General features: G+C 39.3%; 1 protein-coding gene across 1 annotated transcript in view; it reads right to left on the reverse strand.

Annotated features, from left to right (window-relative positions):
- Positions 1 to 1,726: 1,726 nt before the first annotated feature.
- The window catches only part of RORB (RAR related orphan receptor B), a 49,739-nt gene continuing 26,278 nt past the window's right edge, over positions 1,727 to 25,187 (reverse strand). Inside the window, exons 4-9 of the mRNA XM_060153201.1 lie at positions 21,705 to 21,826; positions 19,967 to 20,099; positions 17,141 to 17,248; positions 15,513 to 15,623; positions 12,424 to 12,536; positions 1,727 to 1,882 (exon numbers count right to left, since the gene is read on the reverse strand). Of these exons, the coding sequence (XP_060009184.1) occupies positions 1,727 to 1,882; positions 12,424 to 12,536; positions 15,513 to 15,623; positions 17,141 to 17,248; positions 19,967 to 20,099; positions 21,705 to 21,826 (743 nt within the window). The remainder of the gene's footprint in view (positions 1,883 to 12,423; positions 12,537 to 15,512; positions 15,624 to 17,140; positions 17,249 to 19,966; positions 20,100 to 21,704; positions 21,827 to 25,187) is intronic.

Raw genomic sequence — 25,187 nt, forward strand, 5'->3', positions numbered from 1 at the left:
TGTGTGTGTTGGACAAGGAGAAAAGGGCAGGTCTTCATGAGTTGATGGCCAGGCTACACTTATAGGAGATCATAATTTTCATTGTCTTATACAGTAAGCTCTTCTCTAGCTCCCTTTTAAAAAGTCTTATTTTGGATCAAATGAGACCAAAGGCATAAGGCCTCCAGAACACAGGCAGAACAAACTCCCTGGAATTTATGCTTTTCTGGTGATCGCTTTGATTGGTCAGCAAGTGGAGAAGTGAGGAAGTACTAGGAAATCCAAATTGTCTAATCGTGATCTCACCTCTTGCATTCTGTACTTTTAAAAGTTGCTAAAAAAATAATTCCCGGCTAGATGGATGATGCAATTCCAGACGGCACAGGAAATAGTTTTGGCTTTGAGGTGTATTAGCTCTGTAGAATAACCCAGATCTTTTATTCTAATCTATCAAGGTTTTGCTATATTTTTATAATACAGCATTGTGGAGTTGAAAAAATTAGAGACCACAGACTAGAAGGACGTAGAAAGTCCTGCCTCCCCCTTTATTGCTGCATTTTCTAACAAACTTATTCAAGAGAATGAACATAAAGAACTACTTCTTTACTTTGTATATTCTCTCTCTTCCTCTTCTTTGAAAAAAAAAATGGTTAGAGAGAAAAATGTTTACATGAAATGGCATTAGGACCCTGGGCTCTGACCTACTCTTTTCCTCTAATTTTATTAGCAAAAATTGCTGGTGGTCATAATCTACAGACTGTATTTCTCTGTTAAAGATACAATAAGCACCAAAATGAAGGTTCTTTCACAACTTGAAATCCAAAGAAAAAAAAAAAACTGTTTTATGTGTCCTGGTGGAAATATCTATTGTTTGGTCAAAAAAGCCCTGGACTCCACAATGTTATCTGTGGCCTAATTCTTAAAACAGGAAAATGGCTCCAAATACTTATTTTTTTTTCCAATATGTACCATCTTGACAAGGCTTTGATGTCATTGATCGAAACAGAGTTTTTATACAGAGGTCATGCATTATATTTATTCCTTTGTAGACATTTCTGAATTGGTACCATTCTGCTATTAACTATAGATGAAAACTCTGGCTGGGAAAACAAAATCCTGATTGTCTAACATAAAGGTAACATATAACACAAGGTAAATAACATAATAGTGCCTGACTGAACCTCCTTTGCTAGTAGGTATGGTATTTTAAGCCACAGTGCATGTGCATGTATAAGTAATAGTCATATATAATATTCTCAGATATTATATACTCATTACATACATGCACAGTGCTTTCCAAGACAGCTACAAATTTATACATGCATCAACTATCTAAAAACATAGAAATCGTTAAGCCTATTAAGTGGAATTTTCTTAAATTATATTTGAACAATCAACAGGAAAAGTAATCATGTAAAGTACTGCTCTGTTCTCGTATATATCTACAATAAAATTCTATAAACAGTTGTCTCCCCAAACATACCTGAATAAAATTAAAAAAAAGATAACACCCAGTGTCCTATATTTGTATATTTATGGTCATTTCAAAAACAAACAAACAAATAAAAGAGCCCCACTCAGGTGCATATTTACATTCTTCAAACTGTAGCGGTGAAAAATAATTGTATTAAGTGCAGGACATTCCTAATGTTGCAGTAGTGACATTTTCCTTAAGTCTTCATGAACACATTGCTTTTGTCTTAATGGTGCTGCATTCCATGACTATGAGACAGTTCGCTCGTCACCTTCACTTGCAGACGGTGGCACAGTCAGGATTAAAGAGCTCCTTGTATAACGGAGGAAAGAGTGTATTCACTATGTCTGGATGCGATTGCTTAAATACCTGCAGTTTCTCCCCGTGCAAGTTGCAAACTGCCGTGATGGTTGGTATCTTGGCTATTAACTGCAGAGTGGAGAGACAGGGAAGGAGACAAAGGGGGAAGCTCATTAGTGCTCTGTCTCCTGAATCAGTGTCCTTCCTGGCCTCAGATGAAGGGAACTGGCTTTGGAAAAAGATGTTCAAAAAGAAAGAAGGCTCACTTTCAGCTTCTCCTTTAGAACAAAACAAAACAAAACACCTCCCTCCCTGACTCTCTAACGAGAAAATAAAGAGAAGGAAAGAAAGCAGGACCAAGCTTCCTAATTCACTGTTCTTATATAAAGTAGGTACGGGAGGTAGTTTAGTTTAATCGTTAGGAGGGGTGCTCTCTCGGCAGGCTGACTGAGTCGGAATCCTGGTTCTAAAATAGCTAAATGGCCGTGTGGCTGTGCCATCCTCTATGTCTCAGTTTTCTCATTTGTAAAATGGGCTTATTCATAGCACGTACTTCATTGCGTTGTTGTGTAAACTGAGTGAGGAAGTTTGTATGAAAGTGTTAAGAATACTGTAGGCATGAAATACAATTGTTAGCTAATATTATTATCTATCATTTCCCATAGATTTTTTATGATGTGAATATCAGAATTTTTAGTTTTGGAAGGTGACAGTGTTAGGAAGGTGTAACCTAAATCATATGAGGTGTAATTCACAACGATCTGGACTGCTTTTCTGTCAAGGTCACTAGCTTGCCGGTAGCTCTCTAATCCTTTCCCACCGTAATGAGTAAAATGAAACCTATATTTAATCCAGGGAGAATTTGGGAAGTCACTGGCACTCAGCTTCCTTCCTTAAGGAGGTGTTTCAAAAACTCATGGGAGAATATCCACTTATAATTGTTAGGTTTTGATATATAAGTATCATGTAGAATGTAATTTTTTGAGTTTAAATACCTGGAAGACAGTGTTTTAATAATTTAAAATATCCACAGTTTGTTAAATGCTATTAGGTCTTAGGTTCTGAACAATTCTAGCTTTTGACACACATAATTTTGGAACACTTAGAATCCATCATTTAGTGTCAAAATTGCTTAAAACCAAATGTCATTGTGATCAAATTACTGTGGGAATAAGAAATGTTCTCATATAGATAATACTTTTACAAACGATAAGCTTGATAGTTCATACAGCTGACCAAGGGTACACTTGAAAGTGATGATAAGATTAAGTAAAACCCATCTAATCACCAATTAGGCCCACTGTGCTCCCTACCCTATTCAATAATAAGAAACCATTTCAGCCTTTGAAGTAAAGGAGGAAATAGATAAATAGTTACTTTGTGGCTTTTCAAAATCAGAAATTTCCACTCTTTTATTAACTTTCCTTTTAACAACTAATGACTATATAACCACACTATAAGCAACTTTAAAAATAGCATCAGGATTAGACTTGTTGACATATTCATTAAAGGGATCTAGAACACATAAAGAAGTCTGGAGTTCAGACTTTCTAGTTCCACTGCTATTTAATGATAGGGATAGAAATGAAAACAAAATCATGAAATCTTTATAGAATGGATGTTAAATTTTAGACTGAGAATCAAGACTTTCTCTCCAACATTATGAGGTATTTAAACTGGTAGCAGACACTTCTACTAGACACCAGAATTCACACAACAGTACTGTTGTTGCTTATAAACTATGGGAGAAGACAGATGAATAAAGTGACCACATAGTCAAAAGCAGACCGAAAAACTGGTGAGTGCCATGGAGGAATGATGCGAGGACAAGTGGTAGATAATAGAATGCTCTGACTGCTTCAAGCAGGCACTTCTGAGAAAGGACCATTTAAGCTGGGCTCTGAAGGGAGAGGGAGAGCTAACTAGATGCTGGGGCTGGGGGTACATAATATGTTCCAGGATCATCGGTGCTATTAGAACTGAAGGAAGTTCATTGTCGCTGGAGCCGTGGGTGAGCATGTTCAAGGATAAAGCTGGGGAGGCTGCTTGGTCAGGTTATGCTAGGTCTCATAGTCTCTGCTAAGGTCTTTCGTAGGGTTTTGAGAAAAATTATCAGAATCCCATTCTGAAAGATTCTCTTTGAGTCCAGGGTGGAAAGCCGTGTCTTTTCTATATTTTCATAGGTAAAGGGTGCACAAGTGTCCACTTTAACTAGAGTCCCTTGGGAAATTATTCAAGCTTTCTTAACCAGCTGGTTCACACAGAAGGAGACTGCAACAATTTCGGAACACTTCTTGCACATTACAATTCTCCCTGAAATAGCTACTGAAGGCAGAGAGACTTTGAAAGCTTTCTATAATCATCTGCAGTTGAATTGATGATGTGTGGAGCTGCTAAAACATCCAGATGCAACTCTGTAATGCTTGTCAGTCTTTGGTGTGCACAGAACCATCGGAGTGCTTCCTAAAAATGCAGATTACGGGATCCACTCCTAGGGATTCTGTTTCACGAAATCTAGGTGTGGAGCTCAGATTTCATGTTTGAAACAAATATCCTGAGGATCCTGGTGCACTGGGTCCATAGAACAGACTTTGAGAAACACTGTTTAAGAGGTTCGAATCTCATAAATTTACAACTGTTTTTCAAAGTAAATTCTTTGACGAGTAAATTCTTTATCATATTAGAAATAGTCCCGGTAACGGGGTGTCAAGTTAGCTTCTTTTCAGGAGGCCGATAAAAAAGTTATCATAGGCTTCCCGGGTGGCACAGTGGTTGAGAGTCCGCCTGCTGATGCAGGGGACACGGGTTCGTGCCCCGGTCTGGGAAGATCCCACATGCCGCGGAGCGGCTGGGCCCGTGAGCCATGGCCGCTGAGCCTGCGCGTCTGGAGCCTGTGCTCCGCAACGGGAGAGGCCACAACAGTGAGAGGCCCGGTACCGCAAAAAAAAAAAAAAAAGTTATCATATCAAGAGAGGGAAGGTTTCATTTGCTTGGTTCTGTTAGTTTGGTGAGAGACAAATAATGAAATTTCCTGAGTTCCCTATGAGACACAAATACTATATAAAGAGAATTAGTCTAGTGATAAAACTATGGGCTTTCAAGCCTGACTGTCTGGGTCTGACTCCCAGACTTGCTATTTACAGCTGTGTGATCTTGGGCAAGTCACTTAACCTCTCAGCTTCCTTATCTGTCATATGTCAATTATGACAGTCCCTATCTCAGAGGGTTGTTGTAAGGGTTAAATGAGTCAACACTATCTGTGGAGTGCCTGGCCCATCCTGGCAATATCTGTGTTAGATGTCATGTGTCATTCCCACATAATGCTTCCCTCAAGGAGAGAAATAGTCAAGGTCATGCTTGTTCAGCCAAATAACATGGAGGGCAAGAAACCAGCTTAGCCACTAACCAAGCACCCAAAATTGAGTCTCTGTGTATTGTGGGTTAGTGCATGGGGAAAATCAGCCATTTACTTTTATTGAAATGAAAAGCAACATCATTATCGATTTTCATTTTCTTGTAGCAATTAAAGTAAGTTGCTCATTTAGTAAACTGTGATTCATAAAGTAGAATTCTATGTATTACAATTCTTAAAGCAGTTTTCTGCTCCTTTAGAGAATGGGTGGTTGAAAAATTAAATGTATGAGGATGGCCAAAATCATTCCATAGTTCATTTATTGGAAATATTTAACCACGGGTTTGGTTTGGGAAAGTAAATATGGACTCCTGCTTCTTTCCTTCCCAAAACTAGGTTTAAGAAAGTCTGGTTCAGGATCTAGTTCCCTCTTTTAGGGGACTTCAATCCTGTCCCTGTTGCTCATCTGTAGAATGGGTTGAATGGTGACAAATGCTTTTTCTTATAGAGCATTGGGACCACTTGAGCAAAGAACACCGAAAAAGACAAAAGAGCTTCGCCAACCTCTGTGTTCTCAGGAGGGACTGATTTCAAGGCATCCAATTAGCTGTGGGAACAGAAGTGCTGAGAGGGGCATCCATCACTCTGGAGGCACCATGGGCCAGGAGGCCATGAGGAAGCAGCGGCAGCACTTGTCAGAGCCCAGAAGGGCCTCTTGGAGGAAGCATCAGGCAGTCACTTACTGCTCATTAATATTATGTACTGCAGGTGGAGGACCCTCAAGTCAAAGGGAGCTCACCTCAGCAGCAGTTAATGGCTCAACAACTTTTTAAACAGCTGGGGTGGTGATCCAGAAGCACTTGGAGATGGAGGGGGTAGTCGATTTCAAATCATGAAATGTCTTCATGTTTATAATCTCCATAGCAGGAGTAGACAGACGGTCTATAAAAAGGCATTTTCACACTCATCTCTCTCTTATGACAAACATTTCTTGCAAGAAGGAAGCTTTAGCTTATACCTACAGGGGTCTTACAAGACTAAAAAGCAGCTGTTGGAGAAGAGATAATAATCCTATGCTTCTTTCCAGAGGGTGGTTTTATGAGAGCTGGTACATTTGATGTTGGAAGAATGGAACATGCAGAGGTGAAAACTAAGGATTGTGTTCATGTGGGCTTCCAGGCCATCAAGATGCCCTCCAACCTGAAGCAGGAAGTGAACAATGGCTTGATCAAAGTGGAAGAAACTTCAGAAGCACTGATAAAGACAGGACACGTTAAGTGAGGTTACATACATCTATTTCTCTTGTCCACTCACTTCTTTGTTTGTTTTTGGCTGTGCAGCATGCGGGATTTTAGCTCCCCGACCAGGGGTCGAACCCGTGACCCCTGCAGTGGAAGCACAGAGTCCTAACCACTGGACCACCAGGAAATTCCCCACTCACTTCTTTTTTGGGTTTTTGTTCAGCTAAACCTAGACACTTGGCCTAGATTTCTAATACTGAATTGGAGATATCAGTTCAGGTCACAGCCCTCTCTCACCATCCTTACTCCATGCTGGCATCCACGCTGTATGGCATGTTTTCTCAGGGAATGGCTGACTAAAGTGGAAGTGGACATTTGGTTTAACTGGGGTTGGAATTTGGAATCAGACGGTGAGCCAGCAAGTTACTGTAGCAGAAACTATGAGTGACCTAAGGAGCTAAGAGCTACCCATACTTCAGGGAAGCAGAGAAAACTGGTGTTCAGAGAGGGAGAAGAATAAAGTAGATACATAAAGAGAGATAAACTTGTGAGATGGAGAATTCTGAAGGCTTCCTAATTCCTTGTTCTAGTGTTTCCTGAATGGGGGCTGAATTTTTTACCTTAGATGAGATTTCTCTGCATTCGTTTATTATTTTCTTTTTGCTTTACCTGGTGTGGGTTGGTTCCTGTTATGTGTAACCCAAGAGTCCTAACTAATGCATTGACTTGCAACTTGATGAGTGAGGAGAAACATCAAAACATCTCTTCTTATTATAGACCATTAGCCCGATGGACAACCCTTGACATTTCTGGGTGTTGGACCTGTAGTGTATGCCAGCAAACTATAAATGGCTAAAATGGATTGCAATAATTTGGTCTCTCACAGGAATCCCTCAAGGAAACCGCTTGCTAAAGGGCCAAGACCATGTGTTATTTGCCTTTCCCTTCTTTGCATCTGGCATACAGTATATACTCAATATACATGTAGGTTGAAGTAGAAAACTATTCCATGAGAAAGCTATGTTTCTTGAGTATCGATTTGGAATTTAAAAACTTGGATGATCTATTGAACTGTTTTTTATAATTTTGACTCTTGCATTATTTTGCAGTGTATATACCATGTGAGGAAACCTGAGCAGGGCTCCTGGAGTGCCAAGTTTTACATGGCAGTGGTTACATGGGTATGTTAACTTTGTGATGATTCACTGAACTAAACACTTACGATTTAAGAACTTCCAGCATGTATGTTATACTTTAAGAAAGTATAGAAAATTTAAATATAAAACCAATTCCTAACCAAATATGCAGGGGAACAAGGAGGCTCAGCCCACATAGCCACATCATCTGAACTAGGACCCCTTAAGTCCTGGCTGGACAGACTGTGTTGTTTAAGATTAAACTGATGAATCCCTAGGCCCACCTACTAGGAATTCTAATGTGACACCTAGTGTCCTGAACGAAGAATAAGCAGGCTTCAGGCATAAACATCCTATCATTAATCATGACACAGTCTCTTTAGATCTCAGTGAGCAAACAATGAAAATCAATGTAAATGACCCTTGGCAGTTTTCACTAATCTCTCAATCAGTGCTTGTGCTCCATAGACCCTATCTATGAGTCAACATGGCTGTTTTTTTTTTTTTTTCCCTAAATCTGTATATTAATAGCACTAGTAAAGTGAGAGTGACCAGGAGTAATTTTTCAGGTAATATTTCAATTATTAACGTGTAAAATAGGGCTGTGTAAGCCTTCCCTCTTATAAGCTTTTTTTTTTTTTTTTTTGGCGTTACGCGGGCCCCTCACTGCTGCGGCCCCTCCCGTTGCGGAGCACAGGCTCCGGACGCGCAGGTTCAGCGGCCATGGCTCACGAGCCCAGCCGCTCCGCGGCATGTGGGATCTTCCCAGACTGGGGCACGAACCCGTGTGCCCTGCATCGGCAGGCGGACTCTCAACCACTGCGCCACCAGGGAAGCCCCCTCTTCTAAGCTTTTATTTAGTAACCTGGTACTGTTACAGTAGAAAGACAAATTCCCCTTGTTGATGATGCAGTTTTGTTATCGTTATGCTAGAAACGCAAAGCCTGATGGGAATGCTGACCCCTGGATGCAGGCTTTATCAACAGTGTATGCTTCACAGCTTTGGGATTGGAATATCACCCTAAATTCAATTGCCATAGAACTAATTGAATCTGCAAGACTTGTAGAAATCCATCTATTTATTCACTTAGAGTAGCGGCAGAACATCTAAAGAGTCCTTAAAACTGTCGCACGGGACAGAGCAATGGAAGGCAGAAGACATCAGAAGGAACCTTTGTTTTTCTCTTTTAGAGTCAAAGAATATTATACTGAAGGGAACTTAACGACCAGCCAGTCCCACCTCCTCATTTCAGAGACAAGAAAACTGAAGCCCAGAAAACAGATGGGCTGCCTCCCCCAGTCATATGGCTTAAAAATATATATGTATACATGCATATACATATACACATACATTCTATACATATTACATGTATATGTATTTTTTTCCACGAGCTTTAGTGAAAGTGACCAGTGTGACCTCATTTCCTCACTTCTCAAATCCAGGATCCAGCCAAATCTAACTATTATTCATAGCCTGCGTATACCTTATACTTTCTTACGTCTGTATCATTGCCCCCATCTCTTGGAATGTCATACTCCCCCTCCCTAAACCCCTAACTTCCATCTTTTGAAATAGTTATCATTCATCAGTTGATTAGCTCAAATATACCCATTTCTTGGATAAACATTTCCGTGCCAAAACAGAATTTCTTCTGTCCACAGCAACTCCAACAGCACTTACGTACTATCTGTGATGAACCATGCAGCTTGTTTATATTTGATCTCATTTAGTCCTTAAAATAACCATGTGACATTGATACTATCTTTTATCACATTTTACAAATGAGGAAACTGAGGCACAGAGAGGTTAAGTCCCTTGTCCAAGGTGACTAAGCAGCCAGTGGTTCTGATGGTTTATTATAAATATGCTACATGTTATTATTATGGTCATGAGGAGAGGAAACTAGACTCTTTAATAGGGTTTTTTTTTTTTTTTACCCCAAACAAACAAACAAACTGATTAACATATAGGGGTTGAGACCTTCCTTCTAGTTAATGGATAAGAATTCCTGAATTTCAAATCTTCCCTAGGTCCAGGTTTGGTCAAAAGTATAAGGCATTGCTACTTGAACTTTAATTTCAGGAAGTGGGCATGCAGAAAGTGTATGGAAGACAGTTTTTTTAGGATGAAATCTAATGACTATGTCTGAACCCTGCACCTCACCTAAGTCTGCTCCACCTGTTCAGGGTGAAACTGGTTGGTGGCATGAACAGTCTTTGCACACGGCACAGAAGGCAGATCTACCCCACCTACTGGGGATGTAACCTGAACCGCTGGACTTGAATACAACAGTTGGGTATGTGCACATTTTTCTAGAGATAAGTTTCATGATGTTTGCCAGATTCCCCAGAGGGGTCACTGTTTTAGAGGTGTTGTGGAGGCAGAAGAGCTCCATGACTATGAAGGAAAAGAAGGAATTTCTGAAAAGATGAGAAGAATCTGTGGGAGGGTAGAATAGTTTTTCTTAGGTTTAAATAAAGCTATTTATTCCTTCTGGGGAGTGTGGGTTTGATGAGAGGGTGTCCCTATATGTCAATGGCACCATTGTCCTTAAAGTATTAAAGCAGTCAGAACTCAGGAGACTTGTCTCACCCTCTTCCCTTCCCCAGGACTCGACAGTTGAATCTGAGACTTAGACAAATGGAGTGACTTATGCAAAACCACACGGTCCAGAGCTGGGATAAATGAGAATCCAGTTCTCATTTCTTTTCATGGTCCCTCCACATTAGTTCACAGAACATCCTATCAAAATGATGACTGTTACAGCGAAGGGTCCCCACAAAAACTCAATATCCACACTTGATCAGTGGAAGCAATGCTTTGTCATCTGGCTCCAGTGAATTTTATGTAAGAAATAATCCTCTCTAATGCTTTCTCTGATTCCCAGCTTTGCAACATTCTTTCTATAAGAAAAGAATTGAATGGATGTTAACTAGACTTACTGTGGTGTTCATTTCACAATATATACAAATATTGAATCATTATGCTGTACACCTAAGGCTAATATAATGTTGTATGTTAATTATACTTAAAAAAAACTTAAAGAAAATAATTGTATACTTTTCCCACTAAGGATGGAGAAAAGAGAGTTAAGCTGACTTCACTTGGTGTTTTAATTTTTTTTCTTGCTATTAAATATCTTTCATCTTCAATTTCTCTGTCTCCTTTCTACCCCAAATACCTCAGACCACCACCAGGATACCAGGTAGTAGAAAATGGTATAAGCATGAGGGTTGCTCTCTTGGGATGTAATAATCACCATGTCAGTGTGTTAGAATTTATGCAGTGGAAATATTTCATTTGAACCTACACATCTCTATAGCAGTAAGAAATTATGATCTTCATTTTAGAGATGATGAAACCAGTTTTCTGACAAGAAGATGATCCCTTAAGCAGAATAGCAACAACTTTTGTCTAACTCTGGATTTTATTAAGTTCTTAATTTTAGGGTGGTAAATATGGGGACCAAAGTCTTTGGGAGAGCCCAAATGCAGGAAACTTCCTCCCTGCCCACATTAACTAACCAGATGTATTTATGCCTATATGCTGTGGAGCCATTACAGAGACAGATGCGTATATCCACATTACTGTCTTTTCTGCCCAGTGTATCTGAAGTTTTGCTTATGTATGTAGAAGTTTTGCTCTTACCTGGGAGAAAACTGAGGTGTGAAGAGCAGGAGATTTGTCCTTGCCCACATGGTAAGTGAAAAGTTGCACCAAAAAGAACTATCACTCTACAGTGTAGAAATGTTCTTCCTAGTGATGTGTTAATTTTAACAAAATGTTACCATAATGAAGCAGCATATTTAACTCATGGAGGTTTTTTATAGCAGTACTCTGTATGTGCAAAGTAAAATCTGATAGTATCTCTAACAGAGTCTTCCCCCCTTTTTTAAAATAAAGAACTTCAAGAGCAGAGTGGGAGGGTTTTAATGATAAAAATATAAAGAGTAGGATTCCTATCATCTTTAACTAAGGATAGGCTCTATTTCCTAGTTGTTTAACCTCTAAAAAAAAATTCCAATTCTTAAGAAATTTAAGATACTTTAGAATCTAAAATAACACTGAATATCATTAGAAAATTCCTTTGTCCTCTTATGATCATTTTACTTTGGTAAACAACTTTTCTCAGTATTCTTCTTAAAGATCACTATTTTTAATTAAGTTGAATCACGAAATGGATAGCATGGTACATGCTTTTTGCCCCTGAGATACTTCATTTTGAAAGAATCCTAGAGTAGAGTTGAAGAGATTAGAGTTGAAGGGAAATTTACAAGACATCAGTCTAATCTTTGATTCTGGGTAGGACTGTCATTTACAACATACCTGAAAGGAAACCAGGCAGTATCTATAAGAATACGACCAATGACAGGGACCTCACTCCTTCACACAGTGGTCTACCCTCTGTTCCCCAATTCTCGTCACTTTATAGTTCTTCCTCATTTTGAATAAAAATCTACCCATTCTTTTGCCTGGACCTGACTCCCAAGTGACACAAAGTCTCCTCTTTCTTCATATATGATTTTTGAGGACTTGTTTCCTTGCTTCAGGCTTTTGTTCTTCCAAACAAAAGATTTGTCTTTGATTTGTCCTTTGATTTGTCTTCCTCTACCTGTGGTTCAGATCCATCAGTATCATTGATTTGTCTTCCTCTACCTGTGGTTCAGATCCATCAGTATCGTCCTTCCCTATGAAAGCCATTGTCCTTTCAATCTATTATAATTTCCCAGTCTCCCTTTTAAAATGTGCACCTCAAAATTCATGCAACCTTTGGTAATCTTCAGAAATTGCTGCTGCTGAGAAATGTCCCCTGCTTTATGTGACTAGCCCAGAAATGTCCCCTGCTTTATGTGACTAGCCCAGAAATGTCCCCTGCTTTATGTGACTAGCCCTCTTCAGCTCACTGGGCTCTTTCAGTGACATTGGGTCTGAGGACCTACCTTTGCCAAGGTCTCATCATCCAGGTGATTCTTCTGAATCACATGTTGAAGTGCAAAATAAATTTTTTCCTGAAGCTTCTGGACCTTCCTTGGTTCTATCAGCCAGGCTCGGTCTGACAAAGGGAAAGAATGGGTAAGGAGCGGACAGAATGTAAGCTTTGTTGTATTTCACCTACATACATATAAGTGCTGAGTACCAGACCCATTCCAAATTAGTTCCAAATTGCTTCTGAAGACATGTCATTATTTTTCTAAAACAAATATTTTATAAGAAATTCTATGATGACAGTAACATTGACATACAGAATCAGGGTGGAGGTAAAGACACAATGGTTCAGAGAAACTCCATGTGTCTTATTGTCTGTGACAATTTACATCTCTTACTTTTTCTCTGGACATACGCTTAGATTTTCTTTCAAAGTTTATGTTAATGATTTGTGAAGAAATGAATTATAGAAGTGAAGAAAACCTATTGTAAAGGAGTGTTTTTGGAATTCAGAATCTCCCTTCCCTTTTATAAGCTAAGTTATAATTTATATAGCATCAACATAAATCAATTAAAAAATTTAATCCTGAGTCCTCTTTTTCTATATTGAATTTAATAGATAGGATAATCCCTCCTTTCCTTTAGCCTTTCCCACTTTCCTTTCTTTTTTCTTTCCTCCCTCCCTCCCTCTCTTTGTTCCCTGCTTCCGTCCTTCCTTTCTTCCTAGACGCTTTATACCATGGTGACAAAATTCAGCCCAGTGTCAACGCCTAAGGTTGAAACTTCAGTGAAGAGACACCTAGAGTCTCCAAATTCTGAACAAATACTCATGGAAAAGAACTTGGACATGATCCTTCTGAACACAGTTCAGGTCAGGTGAGAAACTCGATTCTGTAATCCTAGACAGGGCCAGGACAAGTCTAGCCAACAGTTAAGCAAACCCTTACGTAAGTGAGCACAAAAGCCTTCAGTGACAATTGTCAATCAGAATACATTAAGTTCCCCTGCCTCTCCCTTCCCTAAACTATCTGGAGCTGAATAGACAGTAACTATTATGGCAAGAACTTGGGCGGAAGGGTGGGGTCTGGCATGCGATGGAGCCTACACAGGCTGGAATACTGTCTTTCCTCCCTTTTTGAATATGGCACTAAGCCAGGGTGGCAAACAAGGTATCTTGGAGTTGCAGAAGCCTCTGAGTGTGGGTCTGTGACTGGGGCTGGAAGATTCCCCGCTGGGTAGAATAAGCTAAATAACATGCTTCCAAACTTCGTGGAGTTTGATGGCTTTAGCATTTCTTCCTAGAAAAAGGCTCATAGTTCAGCTGATTTCTAACTCATAAGCAGCAGGCTTGCCTTCCAACTGGGGCAGTTATCTTCATGGATTGTTTAGATTTGATATGCCATGTCTTAAATATTTGCTGCTGGGAATCTACTGACTTGTCACACGCATACCTACGAGGACAGTGACTTTTGTAATGCCTCCTTTAATTAAGCAGGAACCGGAGTGAAACCAGCTCCCTCATCGTGGACTCAAAGGCTTAGAACTAATCATCACCTGAACTATAATCAATGGGAGCAATCAAATGCAATGAGAAAACGGTAGGAGGAAAATTATTTGGCAAGTGGTTGCTACCAGAAATAAATATTGCTTGTCACTTCTTCCATTTAGCTTTGTGCTGCCAAGTCTGGGAAACTTTCTAGGGTTTAAAAAAAAAAAAAGAAAAGAAAAAGGAAAAAGCCTGGAGGAACAGCTTGATCTTAGACAGAGCCACAAAAGAAACTGTTAGTAATGATATGCCAATTGATAACTAATTTCCATTCTTGATAAAGTAGTTAAATAAAAAACAGAAGCAGATTTTAAAAATCCTCATAAAATTTATCCTCATAAAAATCCTCATAAAATAAGTAAATAAAGCCTAACAGATACAAAGTGTAAAGGCCGTATTATGGGTAGACATAGCTAGAGTGACAGGTCAACAGGGCCCATCACAGGGAAGATTAATTTCTTCCAGCCTCACTGAAAAATATGTTAGGTATAAGAAAGATCAAGTCTCTAGAGATAAACGGGTTATAGAAGGAATGAGTCTCTTGACCATAAAAATGACCAGGAATGTGTCTTTCTTTTCATAGAGAACTGTCAATAAAACTGCTATTCCTTGACCCCAAATCTAACTGAACAGATGACTGAATGAGCAACTCTGACTTTTCATTCTGGCTGAGCCATGCATTTATTAGGATTCCATACATTTTCAAGCCAGCATATACTTTTAAAAAGAATTTTAATGGCTATAGTGCTATTTGATCTATGAATGTCATACCATACCTTCTTTGAAAACTGTTTGCTGTTTACTGCATTTCAGAGCTAGACGAGGTGTTTGTTTATTATTATGAAGCTCAACCCTCTTACTTTACAGGTGAGGAAACTGAGGCTCTGAGGGGTCAAGTGTTTAAGGTCACACACATACCTGGTGACAGAGCCTGTCCTAGAATGTCTACCACCACATCGGAGATTCTTCCTTTACCAGTCTTTAGTAAGAGCCATTTTTTCCCTCTGCTGTCCTTACCTCCTTTTAAAGCTTCTAATATTGCATAAAAAAAGAAGAGGCATTTGCCTGAAGTGAGAACGCCAACATTAATTTGGATAGAAAAGCCGACGAAAGAGATATTTAAAGAGGAGAAAATGTATGTTTTACTTTTTTTTAGGCTCTATGCTGGCTTGTTCATTCAGGTATATTTCTACTAAGTCTCACCTAACTGGACATTTTTGTCTATGTCCTTTATTCTTAAAATCAAAATAGAACTTAGTTATAACTCAGGCCACTATTTGTCTTCATTTATCTGTTAAGAAATGATCATGCTTTTCTGAATCTGGAGTCACCCTTACCACACATCCTACTCTTGCATTTGGGACAAAACTGATATTTAAATTAACCTGAGGCTACTTTTCTTTGAATTGTCCAAAAATATCACAACTTGCTAAAGAAAATATAGTTCTTTTAAAGTTTCTTCAGAGCACCTTGGCTTAGGTAGATGCAATTCATGTTAAAGATAGCAAAACAGTTTTTTTTTTTTTTAAAAAAGGTAAGGACCTCAGACCTCCCTACCTGGAGATATCAGAACAGCAGATGAGAACAAAGCAATCTCTTCTTCAGTCAGCTGCAAGGAACACAAATTCTTTGCAAAGTCAAATGCTTCATTCACTAGGTCATCAGAACCTATAAAAGAAGGCAAATTAAATGAAAATACTTGAACAGAATGGGACAATAGTAAGAAAAGTCCCATAATCAAGAAGTTATTCAAGGATTTGCATACTAGGCACACAGAAAAAATATTTCTAAGTTCCTGACCATAACAAATGATTTAGTGGTAATTATAGAATGAGAAAATTGGGCAACATCTTGACCAGGTAAAGAAAGTCAACATTACCAATGAGGGGCAGATAGAAATGGTTTGCACCCATTGTAATATCCAACTGGGAATATATAACCCCAATCTAATCTTGTAAGGTTGAAATTAGCTCCAACTAAAAAATTTTAAATTAGTGATTTGGGGATCCTTTAGCACAGACATAGCATTCATAGAAAACCTAAAACATGTATAATGGGCCATGGGCTGTCAGTCTTAGTGGCACTTATAGGATGTCACTGGCAATGTAGGATGTCCAGGGGCCTCAAGCTAAGCGAATGGAGATGAAGTGACTTTCAATTTGGTAATTTCCTGGAAATTCGATTGAGAAGCAAACATTCGTTTATGTTTACCTTCTAATGAATGACTCGCAGGTCAGTTGCTTAGCCACTGTGAATTCTGGCAAAATAATGCTTCATCCCTACACGGATCCTTGGTAAATGTTTATTTTATGAAGCTGGAAATATACCCAAGTTGCTTGCCAAGGTTTTCCCTCCTTTCTTGAAAATCTAGCCTTGGAGATGCCATGGATGTATATCAGCTGCAGGAGGGAAACACTGCCGGCCCCGATGGGTTTGCCACTGGCTACCATATCAACTGACAGCACAAAAGGTGAAAGGGCAGTGGCCTTCTTTGATGTCCGTGGGCAGGATATGGAACAAATGGCATTGTCAATTGTTAAAACCTTTCCTGGCACCAGCCCATCTTTGCTAACGTTCTTATCCATGCCGTGCACTGATGACTGGATGTGAATGACACACTTGCAGAGACTGGCTCTGTCCTGCCCTCCCACAAGAATGGTCTGGGGATCATTTTGGGCTGGTTGGCAGCCATGCTATCTGTGCTCCCAGAACTTCATGAATTAACAGGGAGAAAGTCACTACCCTGGGTTTGAAACAAATGAAAGAGCTCCTCTTTTAAGCATCTTAACTAATGATTATAAATTTGCATGAGACACTTAAGAGGTTACCCATGGACCACCAGTGGTCTACATAATATACTGTGTGAAGCAGTAAGCTAGAAGGTAAAAGAAAAACTGATCCTACAAAGAAGGCCTAGAATGCATCCCAGTTCTTCACAATCAGTTTTTGTTGATTTCTGAATGAAGCATGTTCGTGTCAACAGGGTCCACGTTTCTTTCCTTCCTTTTACATTTGGAGGCACAACTGTAAAATCAGAGGAGTTAGATGAAACACTGGAGGCTCCCCTAGTCCAACCCTTATTGAATAATGAGATACTAAGTCATGTTAGAGAATCAAGGCATTTCTTTTAGTGGAGAAACTGATGGTAGTTAATAAAATTGTGTCATCATCAAAGGTGAACTCACCTAAGGCCTTGAACATTTGCATTCCTCCATATTTTCCTTCAAACAGAACAGTGTTGTTTAATGGGTTGAAGGCACGGCACATTCTCACTAAAACCACTTCCAAGCAACCTATGAGAAAAAAATTTCAAATGTGTATATATATATATAAAGAGGTTACTACTGCATATAGGTCAAGAGACTTTAAAAAACTTTAAAACACACACATAAACACATAGACACACACATTCAGAAACACCTCAAGATTCCTTGCCAAGTAAAAAAGAACTATGTTAGAAATAAAGCTCTCTTGAAGTCTATGTGAGGAATTAAAGATAAAATACACTTTAAAGGTGACTAAAATGAAGGGCAAAAACATTTTCTTCAGAAGCATACATTTTTCCCCCCTATTTTTGACTGATAATGAAGTTAGTTTCAACTCTTGAATTCACCAGTGATCATAAGTGGCCCAGAAAGGAGATTTGCAGCAGGCAAGTTCAGTCTGTTAACTTTTGTAGAAGTTTTGCTGTTGGGGAAACCTGTTCTCTGCTTCAGTTTTTAACACACTCCATGTATATTTCTGCATACGATGACTTCAATAGGGACACCTTCAGGATGTTTCTTGAGGGTACCATTTATGTCCTGGTATCTTTGAAATGAGGGTTTCTTGGTCAAATAAGTTTTGGCAAAAGGCTGAACATTATCCACTCCAGGGAGTTATAAGCAACATTCACAGGTCAAAGGCTGTTGAAGTCCCAACATGAAGGAGTTTGTTCAACCCTGATGGACCTAACATTTCTGAGTTCTCTGTTAGCCCAATGGTGCCAGGACCTTCATCTGCAGCCATAGGCAGTTGTGGTTATTGTATTCACTGTTATATCTCCATCACCTAGAAAAGTACCTGGCACATAGTAGGTGCTTAATAAATATTTATTAAATGAATTAGTTCACTACCTTTGTTTTTCCCTCTGAACACTTACTGACATCCTGAGCAAGTACTGCAAAGTTTCTCCACATTTTGGAGAAATGGGCTTTTGCCCCACAGTGTGTTGGAAGGTGACACCCAGGCTCAGAAGTCAGAAATTTGCATGAGAACATCATATAGATGGTTTGGCTACACCCATGTTGTACCCAACTGTACCCCTGGTGCCTTTCTTACTGCTACCATGTACATTTATGTCTGTGTTTTATTTCTTTGTTCTGCTGATGTATCTGCTTTCTCTCATATGTCACCTTAGCATAGGGGCTTATGCATAAGAAGGAATCTGCAAATATTAATTGCAATAATGCTTTTCTGAGAAAAACAATAATAGGTACCATTTATTCACTATCTACAATATGGAAGGCACGTCGCTTGACCCCTTACATTCTTCTACATTCCATGTCTCCTACCCTTAAACCCAGGTGGGCCTACATGACTGCTTTGACTAACAGGTGCAGTGGAAGTAACCCTATGGGACTTCTGAAGCTAAGTCAGAAAAATGCTACACACTTCTGCCTTGCTCTCTTGAAATGCTAACTTTCGAAACCTAGCCACCATGCTGTGAGAACATCCAAGCAGTCTGTGCAGGGTAGGAACTGAGGCCCCCCTGAGCCCAAGCCCTGACTGAACTCCGGGCTGTCAACCAGCACAAACTGCGAGCCATGAACACGAGCCAGTATGCAAGTGGGTCCGCCTGCCCGCAGTCAGGCTGCCTCAGTGAACACCACAAGCCGTCCCTCACTAAGCCCCGCTCAACCTGTAGCTTTGGAAGCAAAATAAATGATTATCGTTGTGTGAACTAAATTTTGGGATTGTTTTTATCCAGCAACTAATACAGCAAGTTCATGTTTGAGCCAAGATTTGCACCAACCTTAATCATTTGGTACCGAAGCAGCAGCAACTTAGAATAATTCTTTTATTTGGCTCAATTTCAAAAGGCAGCTTTTCTCCACACCTCTTTTTGTACAGTAGAGACTAACACAACATTGTAAAGCAACTATACTCCAATAAAAATTAATTAAAAAAAAATAAGCCAGCTTTGCCAGATACTGGCTATGTGGTATTGAACACAGCCCTTCACGTCCCTGAATCTTTGCTTCCTCTTCTATACGATGGAAATAATTACTGAGCACACGAGATTAAGAGATGTCACAGGTAAACATAAACATATATATATATATGTTATTGCATATATATAAATTATGTTATTATTATTTGCTATAGCCCAGGACCATGAAGGTTCACATGAACACCATAGTGGTTCTTATTTTCTATTTTCAAAGGGGGCCAAAAAAGACAAATACATTTTTTTCCTGTTTGGATAATGGCAGCTGCAAAGTCAATCATGTGCAAAGTTTCCTGAGTTGCTTCCTAAGTGACAGTGTGTGTGTGTCAGAGAGTGTGAGGGAGAAGTGGGAGGAAGGATTAGAGCAGAGTGAGTTTCTCCCGGTGTATTCTGGCTGCAGGCTATCCTCATTAAAATGACTGGAAATGACCACAGAGGCAGAGCTCAGCTAGCCTGGATTTTTTTCCCCCCAACAGAAGGCAAGTAGTACATTTTAGAGCCAGCTCAGCAATTCAGCCACCTTGACACGCTAATTACTAGCACTGCCTGTCAAGCTGGGTATCTCAACCTCCACAATTAATAGCTCCACTTTCAATAAGCAAAATTGTATTTGACTTCAAAGGGGAACTGAATGACTATCAGGGCATTTTTATTATTGAGAGTTTCCTTTGGGAGTTGGCTGACAGCGTGGGTGGTAAAAATGAGCTACATATCGGATGGAGGCTTTTCTAGAACTAACAGCAAGCTAAGGGTCTACCACATCCAGGTCTAAAGTACGCCCCCCATGAATTTTCTTGCTTACCTGACTTCAGAAGTAGGATTTGATCATTTTGACAGAGTTCCATGAAGCCTGTTATTCGCTTTGCAAACTCTACCACATATTGGATGGCGTGAGTGATCTGGATGGCACATTGCTGCCACAGTGCTTCCCTGGACTTCAAGAGAGAAAACACAGAATGTACATGGAGCAAAGAACAACTTGGAGACTCAGTGAAATACTCAAGGTTGCCCTAACTGGCGCTTACCTGTCACTTGGGGTCCATGGTAGGAATTTACCCACCTTTAGAAGAGAGGCAGTATTTTCTAAGATACTGCTTTGACCTCTTTGAACCTTGATACACCACAATTATAAAGTAATGAGGCTAAAATAATGGAAATATTGCAATAGTACAAAAAGATAGGCATTTATAGTTTCTTTATTATTTTGCCTCCTCCTCACCTAAACAAACTCAAGCTCTTAGTCTATTTTGTAAAGTCAAACTCTTACACTGAGGAATAGCAATTTCATTCACAGGCTTCCAAAAAATTATTTCCACGTGTACCTGACAGACACTAAGTCTGTAATATTTTTATGTTGTGTTCTTTTCCCAGAGCTTATGGAGGCTGCTTTTTGGTACCAAAAAAAATTCAAGGGGGCTTCCCTGGTGGCGCAGTGGTTGAGAGTCCGCCTGCCGATGCAGGGGACGCGGGTTCGTGCCCCGGTCCAGGAAGATCTGACATGCCGCGGAGCGGCTGGGCCCGTGAGCCATGGCCGCCGAGCCTGCGCGTCCGGAGCCTGCGCGTCCGGAGCCTGTGCTCCGCAACGGGAGAGGCCACAGCAGTGAGAGGCCTGCGTACCGCAAAAAAAAAAATTCAAGGGAAAAGACATCAAATCAAATCACTCTCTCAAGTAATATAGAACTCCGGAAATGTATTTTGATCCTTGGGTTATTTTCTTTGGAATGGGAAACATAAATCCAAGTTACGTGTTAATTCTGTTTTTTATTGACCATAACAATACCTATGCTTTTGTCTCCTTATTTATATAAAAGTGGTAAGATTTAATTATTCCACTGGAGAAAAATCAGTATGTTGTAGTCATATATTTATATATAGACACATTTATATATTTTATTAAAATTTCATTTACCAGTAGGTTTTGTGATTATGGATCTCAATCCTGTAGAAAATTAATGTGAGTCAAAACAACAACAAAAACAGCAACAAATTTCTTCTCTTAAAACCTCTAATGGACACAAAAATAATCAAAATAATAATAATAACAGTAAAAATGTAGGGTGAGTTGTCCCTTTTTCCTTTGGTCCTTTTTAAACATGTAGGGTAAGAAAAAACATTCAAAATGCTTTGTTGCATATCTTTGTAGTGTAAGTTTGCAGCTATTATTCCTGCTATGACTTTTTCAATTGCTCCTATTCCTTGCCTGGCTGCAAGAAACCACTATGAGATGTCCTAAAATCACCTGATGTGGGCACAGTCTCCCCAGTCACTCAAATAGGGCAGTGGTTTTCAATCGGGGTCGTTTTGCCCCCCAGGGAACATTTGGCAACATCTGGAGACATTTGGGTTGTCACAACTATGGGTGAGGGGATGCTACTGGCACCTAGTGGGTAGAGACCAAGGATGATGCTAAACATCCTACAATGTGCAGGACAATCCTTACAGCAAAGAATTGTCCAGTCTGAAATGGCAACAGTGCAGAGGTTGAAAAAGCCAGAAACAGAGAAATCACAGAAAAACTTTCCTGTAGTTTCCCAGAGTACCTTGCTTTGATACGCTTTAATTTCTTCATATGTGTGGATCTGCCATGCCAGCTGGTGTAGCTCTTCCATGGTGTATTGACATGTCTCCAGATGGGACTTAATGATGTTCTGCGCAATTCGATCTATGAGAAAGAATATCAGTTTGAGGGTTTGTGAATAAAATCCCACTCTGCGGAAAGAAACCTGCTGTTAATGTGTTTCCTGTAGGAATGCCTTTTGGAGATACTCCAATTGTATGAGCATGTCTTTAACATTACTATCTATTTAAAAATCTCCAGACAAACTCTTTACTGCTTTTTTTCAATTTTCAGTCTTTTTATCAAAATTAACTGCCTTTTCCTCCTCTTTTTGGTCACAAAACTGGGGTCTTAAAGTTTTAAAGTGTTCAAATAGATATTTATTTTAAAAATAAATACAAATTACCATGTACCATGTTTCTTGATTTTTGGCCTGAAAGTCCACTCACAGTCTTGTAACACTTGTCACACTGTAACAGTCAGTGTTAACTCCCAAAACTTTAAAATATTTGGAAAATCACTAGATCCCCAGTGTTTATCTCAGAAAGGAGGAATTGAAATATAAATGTTTTGCTTGTATTTTAAAAAGGGAGGATTAAACAATAATCTAAAAAAATAGTTTTCTATAGAGGAAAGAGAAGAGAATGGGGGCACAGGCATAGAAGCCAGACTTCTCTGATGGTATTGTTTTTGTAGATGTTACTTTGGAACCACGTAGATATCTTCCATAAATAATGTGAGAGGGAGATGAAATGATATGGACTCATGAGGTGATAATTTTGAAGCTGGGTCATGAGGGCCCTTATATTCTTCTTTCAAATTTTTCATAAGATAAAATTTTTCCCTGAAAAAGTTAAAAAAGAGGAAATGGTTTTACTCATTAAAAAAGTAGAAATAAACACAATCAATTTTGGGGGGCCATTTATTCCAAATGCGTTGTATTTAGTATTGTATCTTAAATTTCGATTATTTTGGGTTTCGAGGTATGGAAGTTGAGTAATAGAACCAGACATAAGAGCTCTCCTTAACAACCTGCAGGGAGTCCCCCAAAATGGGATAGAGCTGGCAGAAGGTCCCCTCATAATCCCCCCTCTGCTATTTGAACATGTGAAGGTGACATCTTGGAATTCTGTACTTCGGAATTCTGTAAGTGGGATATGAGTAGAATGAAGATGACCAAATTTTCTGCCTGGTAACTGTTCTTGGCTCATATAGAAATGGAGTTTTTCTTGTGTTTCAGGTGGTGCCAGTTTAAATGCAATTTCTGTCCTTTCTAAATAGCAATATTTCATTTCTCCAGGGTAATTCTCAAAGCAGTACTCAGGTCCCGTTTTCTTTTTTTACCTTGCTAAGCTTCTGATATATATGGAGTGAAATAAATTGAGTTTTAGTAACGTAGAGAATAAAAAATGTAAGCGTAAGCTTCTAATGCACCTTCGAAATAAAAAAATCTCATATATCCACTGCCTGGCACATTATAAACACTGAATAAATGGTAGCCACGATTGTCATTATTAGGACATTCTACATAGTTTTTCATCAGGGAAGGAATCTGACCACCCAGTGGAGATGAAACGGAGCTATTTAATTTTGGAATCAGTGCTACTGAAGGAAGATATTTCGATATTTATTAACGTTGTTCAATCAGAACTATAAACTGATGGATGTAGAAGATGCTACAAAATGCTAACTTATGATTATGGCTATGCTCTATTGGATTCAGCATTGAGTATTTCTAGACTTTCATTGCTTATCATGCTATAAAAATCCTTTCTTTAAAAAATCCTATATTCAAAAATTTATTGAACGTCCTCCTATGTTGTAAAAAAGGGCAGGAAATATTCTATACATCATATTAAAATAGATTGGTATGTCATGGTTCATCATTTTTCAATTTCATTTGGGCAGTCTAATAATTACTTAGACTCTTAAAAGAACATATCTGTTCCTCAGTAGGTATATAATGAAAACATAAGATTTTTATGGCTCTATAGTTTTCAAACCTTTATCTTCTTGGTGTAGTCTGTTTTCATTTTCAAAGATATACCGATTTGTCAGTAATTTACAGGCTTCAGGGTTTATAAGCAAAATTATAATTTCACTCAAAATTGCACTATGAAAAACTTTTTACCTGTTCCTTTACAATATCTCCTGAGAATTGCTGGCCAAGGTTTAAGAATTCCCTGGCCTTCTGCCACCAAAGTTTAGGGTTCTTTGGGGTATGAGGAGTGGGCATAATAAACATGTGGGCAGATTAAGCAAAATTGAAAGTTAAATCCACATGGATGCTTTAGGACTCAGCTCAGATGGCCATTCCTCGAGAAGGTTTCTCTGCTTCCCAGTGTCCCACGTAGAAGGGCCAGCTGCCATTACACTTTAATTCCACCCCCCAGCTGAACCTTTATTCCAGTCAGACTCCCACTGTGCTTATTTGAATGGATGTTTCTATACCCTTCAAGATTGTGAGTTCTTCAAGAGATGGACTGCAGAACCCAGCACAGTGCCTTCATATATTCATTCACATGTTCACAAATACTTTTTGAGAAGCTATTATATACCAAGTTAAGGTACAGAGTTTAAAAAAGGACATTCTCTTTTTTTAACAGGATCTAATAATAATATCATGTCATATCATGACGTAACAAATGCCCTGAGTTACTGTGGAAGCCCAAAGAAGAAAGTAACTAACTCAGTCAGAGGGAGGCAGAAAACTATCCACAGAGAAGATACCTGTTGACCTGGGTCTGAGCAGGAATTTGTCACATGAAGAGAAAGACGGACATCAGGTAGAGGGGATGATGGAAAGGCACAGAGAGAAAACTAGCTCTGAGCTAGATAACTGCTGACATTAAACTGTACATCTTTACAATCCTTACCTTTTACAAACAATTTCCCTTTGAGGAAAAAAGTGAGGTTCAGAAAGAGTGAGTGACTTTAGACCCATTTTTACAGAGCTAACAAATGGCGTTGAAATCATCTCTGTCTTTCCCAGCAAAAAGTCTGTAGTGTTTGCAATACAGAGTGCATTGAAGAGATGGGGACAAAGAGACTGGGGATAGACACTGTGCCTGGAGATGGAACAGCTGCATAAGCATGGCCATGGAGTTTGGATTTTACCTTGTAGGTGATTAAGGGCTAGTGGAAGCTGCGAAGCAGGAGAGTGACATGGTCAGTTTTTTGTTTTAAAAGGGTGATACTGGCCATGGCAAAGCAGATGAGATGGCATTAAGGAGTAAGTGAGATTAATCAGGCTGTTGTGAAAAATACAGACAAGATATGAGAAGCTTCTAGAACAGGTGAGAATGACAGAGTCAGAGTGGAGGGGCTAGATTCAGGACAATTCTGAAGGAGGATGCATAGGACCAGCAGAGGGAGGGAGGGAGGGAGGGAGTGTGTGTGTGTGTGTGTGTGTGTGTGTGTGTGTGTGTGTGTGTGTGTGTGTGTGAGAATTAAATATAGTAGGTAC

The sequence above is a fragment of the Lagenorhynchus albirostris genome, chromosome 7 (genome assembly GCF_949774975.1).
Source record: "Lagenorhynchus albirostris chromosome 7, mLagAlb1.1, whole genome shotgun sequence".
Taxonomy (NCBI): Eukaryota; Metazoa; Chordata; class Mammalia; order Artiodactyla; family Delphinidae; genus Lagenorhynchus; species Lagenorhynchus albirostris.